The sequence below is a fragment of the Penaeus vannamei genome, chromosome 28 (genome assembly GCF_042767895.1).
Source record: "Penaeus vannamei isolate JL-2024 chromosome 28, ASM4276789v1, whole genome shotgun sequence".
NCBI classification, from domain to species: domain Eukaryota; kingdom Metazoa; phylum Arthropoda; class Malacostraca; order Decapoda; family Penaeidae; genus Penaeus; species Penaeus vannamei.
Window position 1 is genome coordinate 1,992,195 of NC_091576.1, and position 17,500 is coordinate 2,009,694.

Sequence of the window (17,500 nt, forward strand, 5' to 3'; positions counted from 1 at the left end):
AAAAAAATATTGCTTATTGAAAAAAAAAAAAAATCTAAAAGCAGAGAACATCGTCAACTAAACCGATGGATAACTTTCTATCACTTTGCAAACACCAAATATCTAGTGAGCTTTATAGTGTCATCACAGTTATCACTAGAAATTCAGACAGGCACAGATCAGTTGGCAGTATTAACTACTTTGAAATACAATTACACCTCATACATATTCTAGGAATTTCAATATGAAAGAAAGAGAGAAGAGCAAGGCAAGCTGATTATTTTATCTTCTTGCTCTCAGAATACAAGTTAGAATTTAGAAGACTCGATAATGAATTACAAATATCAACAACCGAAGGTTCAGAAATGTGACTGAGAAAGAGAGAATGAAGGCAGCACGTCACAGAGAAACTCTTAAGATAGTATACAAAAAATAAATTACTTTGTCATAAATACACAAATTTACACAGTGTACAATGACACTTAAGAGCAAATGTCATGTCTATGTTCACTATTAGAAATGATTACCTATATGAAAAAATTCAAGCAGTAATAAATGCTACTATACTAAAGGACAAGCTGTGAATTCTCTCACTGAAAATCTGAACATTTGTCCTCGTGTCGGCATACTAATAACATCTAAATCCATTAAATAATTGAGCAGTAGTCATGGTCCCATTAACCAATGGATAACAATAAAAAACTGTCAATAAATAAATCTTTTTGAAACATTTAGTGTCATCCTTGTATAAGATTTCTTTCAAATTAAACCATGTGGCATGGCTCTTATTTCATTAGAACCTACATGTATAATCTGCAATGACAATTTGATACTGCTGCTATAATATTGCTGAATCATAGCAAGTCAGATGCATTACCATTCAACTATAATCACATTTTTTCTGCAATGAAAATGAAAGTCTTGTAACTTCTGGCCCTTCTATTGAAGACGATTTCAGCTTCTTGGGACCGTAAAATAACAACATTAATTTCCATAAAGTATAATCATAATTATGACTTGCTAAATAACCCTAATCTCCTCGATTTCACTGTTGGTACTTCCTCCACAACCTGCAACAAATAAAAGTCTTAATTAGTAACAATGCATGGTAAAAAAAATAAATAAATGAATAAAGAGAGATATAGCCAGAAGAAACGACACTGAAATCATGCATCCTTACTCTTTTCACTGCACTTAAAAAAGATATAAAAGAAAAAAAGAAAAAGAAAATAGGACAAATTTTTTCTCCTTCACAGACACACATACCTTTATGAGGTTATCTACTCCGGTCAGAAAGCCTTCCTCATGGTTGCCTAGGACCCACGGTTCTCTGTGGGTAATGCTGACCCCCTCTGGAACGGGTACCGTTTTGGCAAAGTCTATCATCCACACACCTGCCTTTTCATCATCGTAGATAATCAATATGCTGCTTCCAATCACCTGGAAAGTTCAGATACAATCAAGCTAACACTGTGCTCCAAGTTGGTGTCTTGCTATGCATATTGGTAATAAGTAAATAGATAAACTAATTGATTTGTGAAGTATACATAGAAGTAAAAACATGAATAGAGGTTCAAGTTATTATGCATTTATTTGTAAAAGTTTATTCATTTTTTCTATTCATGCATGATTGTGTTTGTGTATGTGTATGTGTATGTATGTATGTAAATGTATGAGTGTGTGATTGTGAGTGTGAGTGTGAGTGTGTGCGTGTGAGCGTGTGCGTGTGTGCATGTGTGCGTATGTGAATGCTCTTTTACTCACAAAGATTACTGTATTACCTCATGCTTTTGGAAATATGGCGATTTAGCGAATGTATTCCTAAGATGATTAAGACGTGACAAAACCTGACGTTTGGTGCTTTCTCGCCCTTTAAGAAACCCACTCATGGTACCAACAACTTCTTCACGACTGCGGACTGTCTTAAGTTCCGTTACAGCATCACTACCAGTCATCTATAAAAAAATAAAGTGACAATAATAACAAGGTCCATTCACTATGAGCAAGTCCTAGTGCATAACCCTGAAATGATCTAAGGATGGTTTGCTCACAAATTTTCATAAAGATTTAAGGAATTATTGCAGATTTTTAATTCTAATCTTTTAGTATGATTATTACTCTACTCTAAATTAACCCTAATTGAAATCTTCCAAGTATTACTAATTTTTGCAAGCGTTAGGCATGCAATTCTAACAAAAATTTTATCTGTTATATGTTTTCCTCTAAAGGAAAAGTACATGAACTGTAATCTTTCACTTCATAAATCTTTGAAAGGCTGAGAACACTTGTGGCCAAACACTTGCATGGAATTACATTATTACAGCAAAAATAAAACCTTTGGCTGTGAGCAATTACTGTATTCAAGATGTTCTTACATTGTCTTTACCAGTCCATGAGTAACTGAACTTTCCTTGCACGAACCTTCAAAGCTTCTATCCGGAATCCAAGGGAGCGTGAAGAACTCATGTTATCACGGAAGTCCATGTATCGCAATTTAGTTACTGCTTTTGCTTCATGCTCCTCTGGGGTTGGTGCTGTAGGATCCACTTTAATCATCTGGCATAAAAAATAAGAACAAAATTAGTCCTACTAACAAACATCGAAAAAACTTTGATCTAATTACTGGGTTTAAGGAATTTTTTGTGATAAAAGTCAGAGACTGTACTGAAATCATACAAAAGAAAGAAACTTACCTTCTCATAAAGGTCGTGGCGAGCCTTGGTGTTGGTCACTTCTGACTCTAGGAAGGTGCGAGTTCCCATCTTGATGTCCATCACAGATGGGTTGTGAAAGTTATATAATAGGTCTTGCATCTCAATAAAATCTGTGACAGGACATTAAGGAAAATGTTTCATATCTAACTATTGGGTGCTACTCTACTGTATGATTCAGGACGACACAGAACTAAACTAAATCTATGAGCTCTTCCTGTCTCATATCTAGTTCCACTTTCATGTACCTTATCATACTACCATGGAAATAAACATCCACAAAAGAACTAAACATATCCATCTGACAACACTTATACAGCCCCTCTCACTCACTCACTCACTCACTCACTCACTCACTCACTCACTCACTCACTCACTCACTCACTCACTCACTCACTCACTCACTCACTCACACACACACACACACACACACACACACACACACACACACACACACACACACACACACACACACACACACACACACACGCTCAACGGGCGTCGAAAAGGATACATTCATCTTGGTAGACGACCTCCCGGAAGAAGGTGGGCGCGAGCTCCCTGGCCGGGTCCTGCGAGAAGGCCTGGTAGGCGAGCGTCTCCACGGGCTCGGGGCCGCGCTTCTTCCAGATGGTTCCCGGGCCAGCTGGAGCCAGAGATCCCGGGTGACCTGACAGCTGCACCCAGCTGTTGCGCCGGTTGTTGAGGAGGACCGAGGACGCTGGCGCCGTCAGGTTGAGGGCATTCTGGAAGGGGGACCTCCGTTAGCGACCTTTATTCAACAACATCCGGTTTGCCTGTTGCCTATATATCAACGCCATTGGCTTTATGCACGTGTGGGCAAGGTATACTTATAATATTTCAGACATCACTACAGAGTGTGGGAGACTCGCTTGTCATACTGAAACTGACATTACTCAAGAGGGTTTTATATTTGAAAAAAAAAAAAATGCTGGGAAATACCTGTCATAAATCTAAATAAATGGCAGAGTAAACACTCATAAGAGGTTAGAAAGAAATCTATCAACCTAATTCAAAACCATAATTTAAAAAAAATAACTGATTTTAATAAAAATAACAATAATAACGAAAGTAATAATAATAATGATGATGATGATGATAATAATAATAGTAATAATAATCATAACAATAACAATAATAATAATTATCATTATCATTATTAGTGCTACTATTATTATTATTATCATTATCATCATCATCAATAACAACAATAATTATCATTATCGTTATCATGATAATAATTAGTCTAATAATAATAAAAAAAATAATAAAAATAATAAAAATAATAACAATAAAAATAATAAAAATAATAACAATAAAAATAATAAAAATAACAATAATGACAAAAACATATCATTATTATTATTCCTATTAACAACAATATTACTGATAATATCAATGATGGTGATGATGATAAAAATAATGATTATTATTGTGATTTTTATTACCATAAAAACAATGACAGTAACAACAATAACAACAACAATAATAATAATAACAATAATAATCATCATCATTATTATTATCATTATTGTTATTATCATTATCATTATCAATGTAACAAAAATAACAGTAATATAACCGAAGTAACACTAATGATTATCATTATCTTCATAATAAAAATAATAAAATAATAAAAATGATAAATATAATAATATCAATAATGATTTATAATGCTAATAACAATAACAATAATAATAATAATAATAATAATAATAATAATAATAATAATAGCACACAATCAGAAATAAGGCTTAATAATAATAATGAACAACAAACGCAACCAGCGACGGCCACTGACCAGCGCCAGCTTCTGCAGGAGCGACATGTCGGCGGTGTCCTCGGCGCTGAGGCCGTCCTTGGCCAGGCCCGCCTCGGAGTCCTCGAGGGCGAGGTTGAGGTGGCCATTGGCGCAGAGCTCCTCCCGGGGCGCGGCGTGCGGCTGCGAGGGCGAGATGCTGCTGCTCGACCTGGTGGACGAGTTGGTGGAGGAGGCGGACGAGCTGGTGGCGGACACCTCGTCGTCCTCGCTCGACTTCTTCTTCAGGAGGTTCTTCCGCCAGCGCCGGGCCAGCGGCGCCCTCTTGGGCCGGTGGTTGTCCGGCTGGTGGTTGGCCTCCTCCTCCGGCGGCTTCTGCTGCTTCGGCAGGCGGAACCCGGCGGTGCCGCGCAGGAGCTCCTCGATCTCCGCCTTCCGCTCTCCCGCTACCTGTCGGGGGAACCAAAGCCACGGTCAGTCTCGCCCTACGACCTCGCGTCACGGCGCTGCCCATCAGTTGCCCAGGGCCTCAAACTACCTACTTGCACCCCCCCCCCCCCCGGCCCAGTGCCTCAAACTACCCCTTCCCCCCACCCCCCTCCCCTCCCGCGACGCATAAATCACGTACGAGGCGATTCCCGCGACGCAGCCTCCCGCCGGCGCCGCGTCCCCAACACTCATCAATACTGCATGTCGCCTTGGCTATAAATAGCAATGTTTTTTTTCTCTCTAACGAGCAACGACTTCTATTTCCAAACACGTTAATATGAGCGGCATACATGGCGAACATAATCGAGGTGAGTCACCGCCTCCCAAAATACCCTCGGCGACGCCCCGTAATCGCCCGGCAAACATGTGTCGCGCAGCTGCGGCCGCCGGAGGTGCGGAGCCTTCTCGGTAAGTGGAGCCCGTGACGTCAGAGACACACCTGAGCCTCGGGAACCACACCTGAGCCCCCCCCCCCCCGCGCGGCCGTAAACAGTAATTAAGAGCGGCTCCGGCACCTCGGAGGACGACAGCTCGTGGCCGCGGAGGAGGGAATGGAGCCAAGAAGCCTTCTCCTGAGGCGCTGACGAGGCTGGGCGGAGGCCGCGCGCTGACGCAGGACCGCAGAACGACTGCGGGAACGTCAGCGGCGGAGGCGGCAAGGTCAGCCCCAGATCCGTCTTGCCCGTCAGGTAACCCGACGTGACCTTGCCTGCCGGATTGCCTGTCTTGCCTTGCCTCATTGCCCTGCCCTGGCTTGCCTTGCTTTGCCCTCCCTCATTGCCCTGCCCTGGCTTGCCTTGCCTTGCCTCATTGCTCTGCCCTGGCTTGGCTTGCTTTGCCTTGCCTCATTGCCCTGCCCTGGCTTGCCTTGCCCTCCCTCATTGCCCTGGCTTGGCTTGCCTTGCCCTCCCTCATTGCCTTGGCTTGCCTCATTGCTCTGCCCTGGCTTGGCTTGCCCTGCCTTGCCTCGCGGATGCTCACCAGTTCCTGTATAATTCCGGATCGCGAAGCCGGATGCGACCAGACGTGGACGCGCGCGCGGCGCAACGTGCGGCTGCGGCGGGGTCAGCGGGTGCCAATGCGAGGCGGCGCTGATGAGGACTCGCCGGGGGGTTAGGGGGCTGTTAATTAATTAATTTTCTCTCTCTCTCTCTCTCTCTCTCTCTCTCTCTCTCTCTCTCTCTCTCTCTCTCTCTCTCTCTCTCTCTCTCTCTCTCTCTCTCTCTCTCTCTCTCTCTCTCTCTCTGTCTGTCTGTTTAGTGACCTGCTCCCCTCGTCGCTCACCCCTCGCATACCACGAAAGCCATGTGTTCTTATTTCACAAGTACTTCAACCTGCCCCGTGACCGTAGAACACGCTAATCTGACCCTTATTACTCTCATACATTTTCCATGCATTTATTCTGTTGTCTTCAAGTATAAATATGTCATGTTTATACTCAAAATGTTTCTTATGAAATGCTTATTCTGAATCACGATGTATGTAACTGATTTTACCATTGATATTCAAATGTTCTATGTCTCATGTATAATCAGCCAGTCTGTCCCATAACCACAATGTTTGGATTGTAAAAACATACCGATATCATGTCAACCATACCCTTGTTCCTCTCCACGAAACGGTCATGTGACCTAATATCTCTGAAACTATGTTCATCCATATTCTTTCATGTTTTTCCATTGTATATTGTTTAAAAAACGAACTTCGTTCATGGCAATTCCTGTGCCATCTACCTCAGACCGCTCGCCCCCGCGGGCTCGGCAGGACGTGCTCCTCCCTGGGCACCTGCCTTGCCCTCTGTACCAGTTACCCAGAATAAAGACAAGAAAACTGCGACAAGTTTAACTTCAGACCAACATCTTCAGAGTACGTCAGTATCTTACTTACTTACTACTGCCTTACCGCTCAGCCACGACCTACCAAACAACAAGTAATAATAGTGGGGGGTGGGACGCCTCCTTCCTCCCACAACATAATTACAGTCTGTCTGTCTGTCTGTCTGTCTGTCTGTCTGTCTCTGTCTGTCTGTCTGTCTGTCTGTCTGTCTGTCTCTCTCTCTCTCTCATGCAAGTATCACTATACTGGATACCTTCTCATATAGGGATATCAACCTGTGACAACGTAGAAAAGTTAGCAAAACAAGCACTTTCCCTTGAAGAACCATATAATGTAATACCACTATCTATCAGTCAGATCAAAAAACGTGTTATCAGCTGTCTTCGAGATTATGAGGGCCAGGTATGGACCACTGAAAAATTGAAGAAAAGTGGACATGATACCATCTGGCATTATGAAAGTATTGTCAGGTCATGTGATGCTGACAAACCATATAAATACTACGATGGACTGTCTCGGAGACAGCAGGTCACGCTAACCAGGCTACGCATAGGGTATCAATACACTATACATTATGTACAGGATGCAGTTTTGGAGGCAAAGCCAGTCACATATCACCAATGCAAAATGTGCAAGGCGCCCAAGTCGCATAATCTTACCCATTACTTACTTTGTTGCTCAAAAACTGCATCCTATCGATCAAATAGCACTGTCCAGAGACCAGCACTTATTGATTATATTAATTTTATCATAGACACTGGTCTTGTCTTCGATATGATTAGGGATATAAAAGGTTTTTTACCAACTAGATGATATGTGAATAATGTATGCATAATGACACAGCCCTTCAGGCATGTAGAACCAATGTTTGACTAATAGCCCTTTACATAAATATAAGCATAGCCAGTTGGAGAGATGCGGTAGCATCTTACCCTGGCTTTTTACAGGGCATGTACACTGTTCTGTAAATAAATATTATCAAATCAAATCAAATCAATCAATCTCTCTCTCTCTCTCTGTCTCTCTCTCTCTCTGTTTATGCTCTCTCCCTCTCTCTCTGCTCATTCTCTCTCTCTCTCTCTCTGCTCATTCTCTCTCTCTCTCTCACACAACCCCCCCCCCGCCAACATGCACCACCCTCCCCCCCCTCATACACACTCAAGCGGACGAGCGGAAAAGGGGCGCCCGTGACGTCAAAATCATGAGCGTCGCAACGGCAGGTCCGTGTTGTGTCTCGCGGCCGTTCCTGCGACTTCCGCGTGGACAGCTGCGGCCCCGGCGACGCTGACCCCGTGAACATACCCGGACTTGTTATATTCGAGGACTTGTTATATTCGAGGACTTGTTATATTCGAGGACTTGTTATATTAGAGGACTTGTTATATTCGAGGACTTGTTATATTAGAGGACTTGTTATATTCGAGGACTTGTTATATTCGAGGACTTGTTATATTCGAGGACTTGTTATATTCGAAGCGTCGAGCTCACGAGGTAAAATAGAAGCCTTCGTTTGTCTTGCGTTTCAAATGAGAAAATCGTCGGAAATAACCCGCAACGACTCAAAAAAAATAAAATAAAAAATAAATAAATAAACAATAATAAATAAATAATAGTCTCACTTTCATCAATAAATCTAGTTTGTGCATTGTTTGGATTTTTCTTCCATAAATAGATAAATAAGAAATGAAAAATATAAGAGGACGAAAAACCAAGCCGAACAAGAAGCGAGTGGAGCGCCGAGTCCCGCCTCCGGGCCCGTGTCCTGGCGAGGCGTGAGTAAGACGCAACTTTGGGAAATCGTGTCCTTTTTTTTTTCTTTCTTTTTCCGAGACGCGACTTTGCGTCACGCGGGAGGAGGAGGGAGCGGGGCGGGGGGGGGGTGAAATAAAAACATGCGCATGCATACGTATACACACACACATGCATATACATATGTACACAAAAACACACACACACGCACACTATATATATATATATATATATATATATATATATATATATATATATATATATATATATATATATATATATATATATATAAATTTTTTTTCTTTCTTTCTTTCTTTCTTTCTTTCTTTCTTTCTTTCTTTCTTTCTTTCTTTCTTTCTTTCTTTCTCTCTCTCTCTCTCTCTGTATATATATATATATACATATATATACATATATATACATATATATCATATATATACAAATATATACATATATATACATATATAAACATGTATATACATATACATATATACATATATTCATATATTTACATATATACATACACATACATACACATACACACATATGTATAAACATATATAAATATATATATATATCATATATATATATATATATATATATATATATATATATATATGTATATAAATTCACACACACACATATGTAAATATACATTTCAGAACCGCCACCACTCGGCGCCCGCACGTCGGACTCACACGAACGGTCTTCAATACACGCATCGGAAGCCCCAGCGTCAGTCAGCCCAGACGACGCACGACTTCGGCAAAGAAAAGAGAAGCGAGCCCCCGATCCCTCTCTCTCCCTCCCTCACTCACTCACTCACTCACTCACTCACTCACTCACTCACTCACTCACTCACTCACTCACTCACTCACTCACTCACTCACTCACTCACTCACTCACTCACTCACTCACTCACTCACTCACTCACTCACTCCCGCGGCCGCAAATGCCCCGAGAGTGTACGGAATGGCCAGTCTGAAGTTCCCGCGGCTGCGCTTTCCCGGAGGGCCTGAGAGGGGCTGGAGGGGCTGGAGGGGCTGGAGGGGCTGGAGGGGCTGGAGGGGCTGGAGGGGCTGGAGGGGTTAGAGGAGCTGGAGGGGCTGAGAGGACTGGAGGGGTTATAGGAGCTGGAGGGGTTAGAGGAGCTGGAGGGGCTGGAGGGGTTAGAGGAGCTGGAGGGGCTGGAGGGGTTAGAGGAGCTGGAGGGGCTGGAGGGGTTAGAGGAGCTGAGAGGACTGGAGGGGTTAGAGGGGCTGGAGGGGCTGAGAGGACTGGAGGGGTTGAGGGCTGGAGGGGCTGAGAGGACTGGAGGAGTTAGAGGAGCTGGGAGGGCTGAGAGAACTGGAGGAGTTAGAGAGGCTGGAGGAGCTGGGGAAGGACTGGAGGGTTAGAGGGAGCTGGAGGGCTGAGAGGACTGGAGGTTAGAGGAGCTGGAGGAGCTGAGAGGACTGGAGGGTTAGAGGAGAGGAGCTGGAGGGGCTGAGAGGACTGGAGGGATTGGGAGGGCTGGAGGGCTGGAGGGGCTGGAGGGGCTGGAGGGGCTGGAGGGGTTAGAGGGAGCTGGAGGCTGGAGGGTTAGAGGAGGCTGGAGGCTGAGAGGACTGGAGGGTTAGAGGAGCTGGAGGGGCTGGAGGGAGGGGCTGGAGGGGCTGGAGGGGCTGGAGGGGCTGGAGGGGTTAGAGGAGCTGGAGGGGTTAGAGGGGCTGGAGGGGCTGGAGGGGCTGGAAGGGCTGGAGGGGTTAGAGGAGCTGGAGGGGCTGGAGGGGTTAGAGGAGCTGGAGGGGCTGGAGGGGCTGGAGGGGTTAGAGGAGCTGGAGGGGCTGGAGGGGTTAGAGGAGCTGGAGGGGCTGGAGGGGTTAGAGGAGCTGGAGGGGTTAGAGGAGCTGGAGGGGCTGGAGGGGTTAGAGGAGCTGGAGGGGCTGGAGGGGTTAGAGGAGCTGGAGGGGCTGGAGGGGCTGGAGGGGTTAGAGGAGCTGGAGGGGCTGGAGGGGTTAGAGGAGCTGGAGGGGTTAGAGGAGCTGGAGGGGCTGGAGGGGCTGGAGGGGCTGGCGGCGGAGGTGGAAGGCACCGGGGAGGAGGGAGCCATCGCCGGGGAACAAGACACTTGCAGAGACGGAAATATCAAATGAATTAGATAAGAAAGAAGGGAAACGACGAAAGAAAAAAAGCTTTTGTCTCATGCAAATGCTCAGAGATACAGCGGGAACAGATGGGGTTTATTTCCTCTCTCCTCTCTCTCTCTCTCTCTCTCTCTCTCTCTCTCTCTCTCTCTCTCTCTCTCTCTCTCTCTCTCTCTCTCTCTCTCTCTCTCTCTCTCTCTCTCACACACACACACACACACACACACACGATAAAAACGCTTTTATGTACTTCCCACTTCACGCAACACTGAGTGAAAGATAAATACCCAAAATAAAAATAACAACAACAAAATGAGAAGTAAATAAGAATAATTAGAAACTAAATTACGGAACCCGACGCGAGACGACAGGCGGCGCCAGTACGGACGCACCGAACTCGGCTCGCGGGAGGGAAGGTGGGAGGGAAGGAGGGAGGGAGAGAGGGAGGGAGGGAAGAAGGGAGGAAGGAGAGAGAGGGAGGGAGGGAGGGAAGGAGAGAGGAGGGAGGGAGGAAGGAGGGAAGGAGAGAGGTAGGGAGGGAGGGAGGGAGGGAGGGAAGGAGGGAGGAGGGAGGGAAGGAGGAAAGGAGGGAGAGAGGGAGGAGGGAGGGAGAGAAGGAGAGAGAGGGAGGGAGGGAGGGAGGGAGGGAGAGAAGGGAGAGAGAGAGAGAGAGAGAGGGAGGGAGAGAGAGAGAGAGGGATGGAAGGAGGGAAGGAGGGAGGGAGGGAAGGAGGGAGAGAGGGAGGAGGGAGGGAAGGAGGGAGGAGGGAGGAGGGAGGGAGGAAGGGAGGAAAGGAAGGAGAGAGGGAAGGAAGGAGGGAAGGAGAGAGGGAGGGAGGGAGGGAGACTGAGGATTATGAAGGGAGAGAGGGAGGAGGAAGGCAAGGAAAGAGAGAGGAAGGGAGCAGCACAGGGCCAGACACCCCAACCAACTGGAATGTGCAAATATCAACAGAATCTGCAAGGCGCGAGCACAAGATAACGAACTTGGCGACGTAAGCAAGGACGAAACGCAGAGGGCGGCGATCGTGCATGCAAGCGACGCTTCCCCCTCCCTCTCCCTTCCTTTCCTTCCCTCCCTCTCCCTTCCTTTCCTTCCCTCCCTCTCCCTTCCTTTCCTTCCCTCCCTCTCCCTTCCTTTCCTTCCCTCCCTCTCCCTTCCTTTCCTTCCCTCCCTCTCCCTTCCTTCCCTCCCTCTCCCTTCCTTTCCTTCCTTCTCTCCTTCCTTTCCTTCCTCCCTCTCCCTTCCTTTCCTTCCCTCCCTCTCCCTTCCTTTCCTTCCCTCCCTCTCCCTTCCTTTCCTTCCCTCCCTCTCCCTTCCTTTCCTTCCTCCTCTCCCTCCCTTTCCTTCCCTCCACTCCCTTCCTTTCCTTCCCTCCCTCCCCCTCCCTTTCCTTCCCCATCCCTCTCCTTCCTTTCCTTCCCTCCCTCTCCCTTCCTTTCCTTCCCTCCCTCTCCCTTCCTTTCCTTCCCTCCCTCTCCCTTCCTTTCCTTCCCTCCCTCTCCCTTCCTTTCCTTCCCTCCCTCTCCCTTCCTTTCCTTCCCTCCCTCTCCCTTCCTTTCCTTCCCTCCCTCCATCCCCCTCTCTCTCAATCTCCCAATTTCTCTCTCTCTCTCTCTCTCTCCCCATCTTCATTATTCTTCTCCCTTCTCCCTTTTTCTCTACCGCTAGCCACCCGCTTCCCTCGCTCCCTCCCTCTCTCCCATTCCTTCTTAATTGCTCTTCATCCCTCGCCTTCTCCTTGTCCTTTTAACCCTTCTCCCTCTCGTTTGTCCTTTTCGCCCTTCCATCCTTCGCCCCCCTCTCTCTTTTCTCCTTCTCTCTCTCCCTCCTTCGTACTCTCTCTCTCTCTCTCTCCCTCCTTCGTCCTTTCACTTTCTCCCCACTCCCTCCCTCTCCTTCCTTCGTCCTCTCACCTTCTCCCCCTCCCTCGTACTTTCTCTCTCTCCCTCCCTCGTACTTTCTCTCTCTCCCTCCTTCGTACTCTCTCTCTCTCTCTCTTCCTCCTTCCTCCGTCCTTCTCTCTCTCTCTCCCTTTCTCTCTCTCTGTTCCTCCTTCTCTCTCTCTCTCTCTCTCTCTCTCTCTCTCTCTCTCTCTCTCTCTCTCTCTCTCTCTCTCTCTCTCTCTCTCTCTCTCTCTCTCTCTCTCTCTCTCTCTCTCTCTCTCTCCCCCCCCCAACCGGATACGTATGGGAGTCCAGCTGCGTCGGGATCTCCGTCTTTCAACATTTGCGGGGGGAGGGGGGGGGGGGTAGGTAGGCGTGGCAGGAAGGCTTACAGATGACTCCTGGAATCTGAGTCAGTGTGTGTGAACAAGGTGGACTCACGCATTGTTTTAGATTGTGTTTTTGAGTCTTTGATGCTGCTGTTATCGCCATTATTGCAGTTGGATCCTCTTATTGCCACTGCTAATGTCCATCATTGGCACTGTTACTCACACAACTAATAATGGCAATAACAATGATAATAATAATAATAATAATAATAATAATAATAATAATAATAATAATAATAATAATAATAATAATAATAATAATAATAATAATAATAATCATCATCATCATCATCATGATCATTATTATCAATATCTTATCATCATTATCATTACTATCAATTGTTGTTTCTATAATTATTACTAATATCATCACCATTATTGTTACTGGAATTATTATCAATAATAGTAGTATCATCATCATAGTATTATAATGCCTGTCACCATAATTACTATATCATTAGAAGTCCGTAATGCTGCCATGTAGCAATTGCCATCAGCATTACGACTATCAGTACTTTTATTCAAGTATTTGTTTCCTTTTTGCTTTTATAATGACGACCAGTAAGATCATCATTCATAGAGTGATGATAATGTACCTGTAGTGATTATGATTATGAGTTCTATCAATATTCTCATCAATGGCGGGTTTACATGATCATCACTGCGGTATGATCATGAATTGGTGGCGTTCTTCAATTCATCGTTATCATCATTTATTTCATTTTCATTGTCATTACTTTCACCTTGTCTCCTTATTACTACTATCGGAATTATTTTCACCAGTGTCAAGAGGAGCTCGTGATGGAAATGCGAACGTAAGCATCGCTGACATAAACGACAGAAAAATAACTTTTCAAAAGATCAGAGTTTAATAACAAGATTAAGGCAGAAGAGATAATTTGATAAGCATGTTCATTATCATCTGAGGATAGTTCTCGGGTTATATCATTATCGTCGTCTGTCCGTCCTCGTTTCTCCCTCTCCCTCTCCCTCTCCCTCTCCCTCTCCCTCTCCCTCTCCCCTATCCATACATGGGTCCCACTCCAGCCCACCCTCCCTGTCCTCCTCCTCCTCCTTGTCCCTTCCTTCCTTCAGCCGCCCACACAATCGCAAGGTTCCTACAAGTTCACGGGCGCGTCAGCCCGGCGGTACTTACTTGCAGGAGGAGCAGGAACCTGAGCAGGGCCAGATCCTGCGGCTCCTTGGTGTTGGCCAGAGCCTCTGCCGCGGATCCTTCGGTCTCCTTCATCATCTGCGTGAGTGGCAGCTGCACTGATGCCTTCATACTCGCGCTCGCTCACTGTCACACTCGGGAATTCACTCTTACACTATCACAACACTACAGCGGTTTCCAATATCACCTTTTGGCAAACTGTTTACGCTGGATGCATAAAGCTACAGCAATATCTCTTTCGTCCTCTGCGTCCTCTCCTGCATGGACGGACACCCGCTTCGCTTGAGTGTCCTGCGCAGGGCTCGGGGCCTCCCAGCCATAAAGGGTTCGCTTCACCTCGAGGAGAACGGCGGCGCCCGGGCCTTGTCCTCTGCGACCGGGTCCTTCCCTCCGACTCCCTCTCGCCCGGGGGCACGTTCGCTTTCGTTCCGGGTCCCGGGGAAGATTCAGGTCAGCCGGAATCCGAGTCTGACTTTCTATACTCGAGCTCACGCGTGCGACTGGTCTCTCTCGTCACGAGGGGCGTCGGGCACTTTGGAGTCGTGGTGGAAATCGGCGCGACACTCGAGGCGAGTTAGTCTGGAGCTTCAAGAGTCACCGACGCCTCAAACACGAGGGCGGTAGTCCGTGGAGTTGTAGCGCCTAGTGTGGCTGACGGAGCGGGACATGAGCGCGTCCTCACCCCACTGCGTTTCGCTCTCTACTGAACCTCCACGGCGCCCGCCCCGCCAGGCCCGCGTTTCCCAGCGCCGTTCTCACAGCCTTGGAGAGGCGGAGGGGAGGGGGAGGGGGGGGGGGGCTCAGGTAAACCGTAACCTTATTGTGACTGATGCTGGTGACTGCGGCCTAGGGATTCAGCCTCACTGGCGCCGCCCCGCTTCACGGCGACGAGACTGGGTCCTCCCTGCGTGGACGTGGGCCTCGTGCCAGGGGACGAGCCTGGTCAGGTCATCAGTTCAGGTGACGTCACAGGCGGACTCCGAGTGTTGTGATAAGTTAATTCACCGAAAGAACCCGGACCTGCCAGCCCGCGCTCCGACCTGGACGCCGCGTGGCGAGCGGTATCCGCCTGGTGACCGCGGCGGCGCAATGGAAGCCCCGATCGGGCCGTAATGGCCAATTCCCTGCCCAAGTGGCCCGCCCGCCGCCCGGGGAGCCAACCTGTCGCCGCCGCGAAATGGTGTCAGCGAGAACCAAGGCCGAGGGCCACTGGCGACACGCGCTTCCCGCTCCGGCTCGCAGCGAGGAAGCCCTGCGCCTCAACTGGTGCTTTCATTATCATCTGAAGGTCTGAGCTCACCACGACACCGCCGAAGCCTCAATGGATTTCAGAATCTGGATTATGATTGTCCTCCGATCGCCCCGCCTCGCCTAGCGCACGCAGGCTGACGCTAACATGGCAGGATTTACTCTTGCGAATATGACAATAAGAACGGCACCTTCCCTGCCACAGCGGCCACATCTGAGCTCCTTCACCTTGCACGTGCTGCCACTCCCCTCGGGCTGCGCCTCATGATGACACCCAGCCATTCGTCGCCTCGCAGCCCATCTGCAGGAAGCATCTCGCCTCAGCAAGGCAACCTTAAGGGACTTCCGCGTCGCCTCCGCAGGAGGGAGAGCGAGGAGGCAGCCGCCGAGAGGTCGCCCTCGAAGACCGAGGCGATGGACGCGGAGCTGTTCGGACCGAAGGGGCCCGCCTTCTGTCGCCTCGGTCTTCGGCCGCGGCCCGGGATCCCGAGCGGCCACGCGCGGCCCCACCTTGGCCGCGAGACGCTGCCGCGGCCTTCTGCCGATCGGATTCACAGCGAATCCCAAGTGGCGCTGGCACACACGCAGCGTGTCAAATGGCCCTTTAAAGAGCGCCGAGGTGCGAAGCCGCGCCAGGGCCAAAGCCGCTGCCGCCGAGCCTGGCCGTGGGTGCAAATCGCGGGGCTTCGTGACCACTGAGCTAATGTGCGGGCGCTATGGCTCTCCTGCCGGCAAGGCGTGGCCATCTGGCGGCCTTCCTGACCTTCTATGGCAACAGAACGAGCTGTGGCAAATCGACCATCCACCTGACCAGCTGCGGCTGCGTGACCATCGCTCCAGCAGGCATCCTCAACCATTTTCCGAACAAGTTACGGCCACCTGCCTCCTCCCGACCAGCGGTGGCGGACTCTCCCGCCGCGGCAGCAGCTTACAAACAGATCCATTTTTGATTACAGTTTACTCTGAGTATGGAAATTTCTTGTGCACTATATTATTAAATTTCCTTAGATTCATTAAAAAAATGGGGGGGGGGGGGCATGGACACGTATCCAGCATGGAGAGCGGCAACAACCAGAAAAAAGTTTGGGAACCACTGCTCCCTCGCCGCCGCCATCGCACTCCGCCCACGGGCCCCGAGGACCGCACCAGACCGAGGCCCCGGGGGAGAGCCGCGCCCACGGAGGCCGAGCCACGAGGCTCTCCGCGGCCGCCGCCTCCGTCTCCTCCGGCCGGGCGCCCTTCGCTGGCCCTTCGCCGCGCCCGCAGGGACAGAGCCGCACTCGAGGCGGAACAGACACTGACGGCATCAAAGTTTCCACCAAATACACACACACGCACACACATACACACACACATATACATACATACATACCCACCCACACACAAAATACACACACACACAATATATATATATACATACATTCATACACATACATACCCCCCCACCCCCCCACCCCCCACCCCCCCACACACACACACACATGAACATGACAACTGTACGGTCAAGGTCTATATAAGTATAAAGACCTTGGTATGGATAAATTCACAGAAGACTACATTTGTCGTCCGCGAGAGAGAGAGAGAGAGAGAGAGAGAGAGAGAGAGAGAGAGAGAGAGAGAGAGAGAGAGAGAGAGAGACAGAGACAGAGAGTGAGTGTGTGTGTGTGTAGAAGTGCACGTAACAGCATCACTAAACGTAATAGCGATCACACCACCAGAGCAATGGCGACGATCGCGAGCGCAAGTGACCATTCCAACTCGAGCTCAGCGCCGGCGATCCCGCGCTCGGCGTCCTCCTCCCGAAGAGAATGGCGGAGCCGAGGGCGGGAATCGCCGCCTCGCCTGTCGTCCGAAGGCTTCAGGACCCGCGCGCCCGCGAGGCCTCGTCCCGCCGCCCGTGAGCACGGCCTGTTCTACGCAACAAGGTCACGTGACTCCAAGCAGCGTCATCCACCCTTGGAAAAGCGCATATTTCGAGCCCGACGGAATGCGCACAGGGTGCCTTGGCGAATCGCGAGCGCCGCTTCCGCCGCCGCGCCCGTACGGGAAACCGGGCGGAGGGTTTCCAGAAGCAGTTCCCCGTGACGAAAGCGGGTACGTCATGGGCCGCGTCCGCGCCGCCCGCCAAGGAC

At 48.6% G+C, this 17,500-nt stretch overlaps 1 protein-coding gene across 4 annotated transcripts in view; it reads right to left on the reverse strand.

Annotated features, from left to right (window-relative positions):
* The window catches only part of IP3K1 (inositol-trisphosphate 3-kinase-like protein), a 149,221-nt gene that overhangs the window by 1,119 nt on the left and 130,602 nt on the right, over positions 1-17,500 (reverse strand). For 2 of the 4 annotated variants that reach the window (XM_070141635.1, XM_070141634.1), the window contains 7 exons: positions 4,513-4,920; positions 3,205-3,436; positions 2,673-2,803; positions 2,401-2,535; positions 1,761-1,934; positions 1,246-1,419; positions 1-1,049 (listed from right to left, as the gene is read on the reverse strand). The exon at positions 1-1,049 is cut by the window's left edge and continues 1,119 nt beyond it. In XM_070141635.1, the coding sequence (XP_069997736.1) occupies positions 990-1,049; positions 1,246-1,419; positions 1,761-1,934; positions 2,401-2,535; positions 2,673-2,803; positions 3,205-3,436; positions 4,513-4,920 (1,314 nt within the window). In that variant the 3' untranslated portion in view covers positions 1-989. Of the gene's footprint in view, positions 1,050-1,245; positions 1,420-1,760; positions 1,935-2,400; positions 2,536-2,672; positions 2,804-3,204; positions 3,437-4,512; positions 4,921-5,098; positions 5,383-14,102; positions 14,836-17,500 lie in introns of those variants that run through there. The other 2 variants (XM_070141633.1, XM_070141632.1) reach the window with 2 other exon arrangements.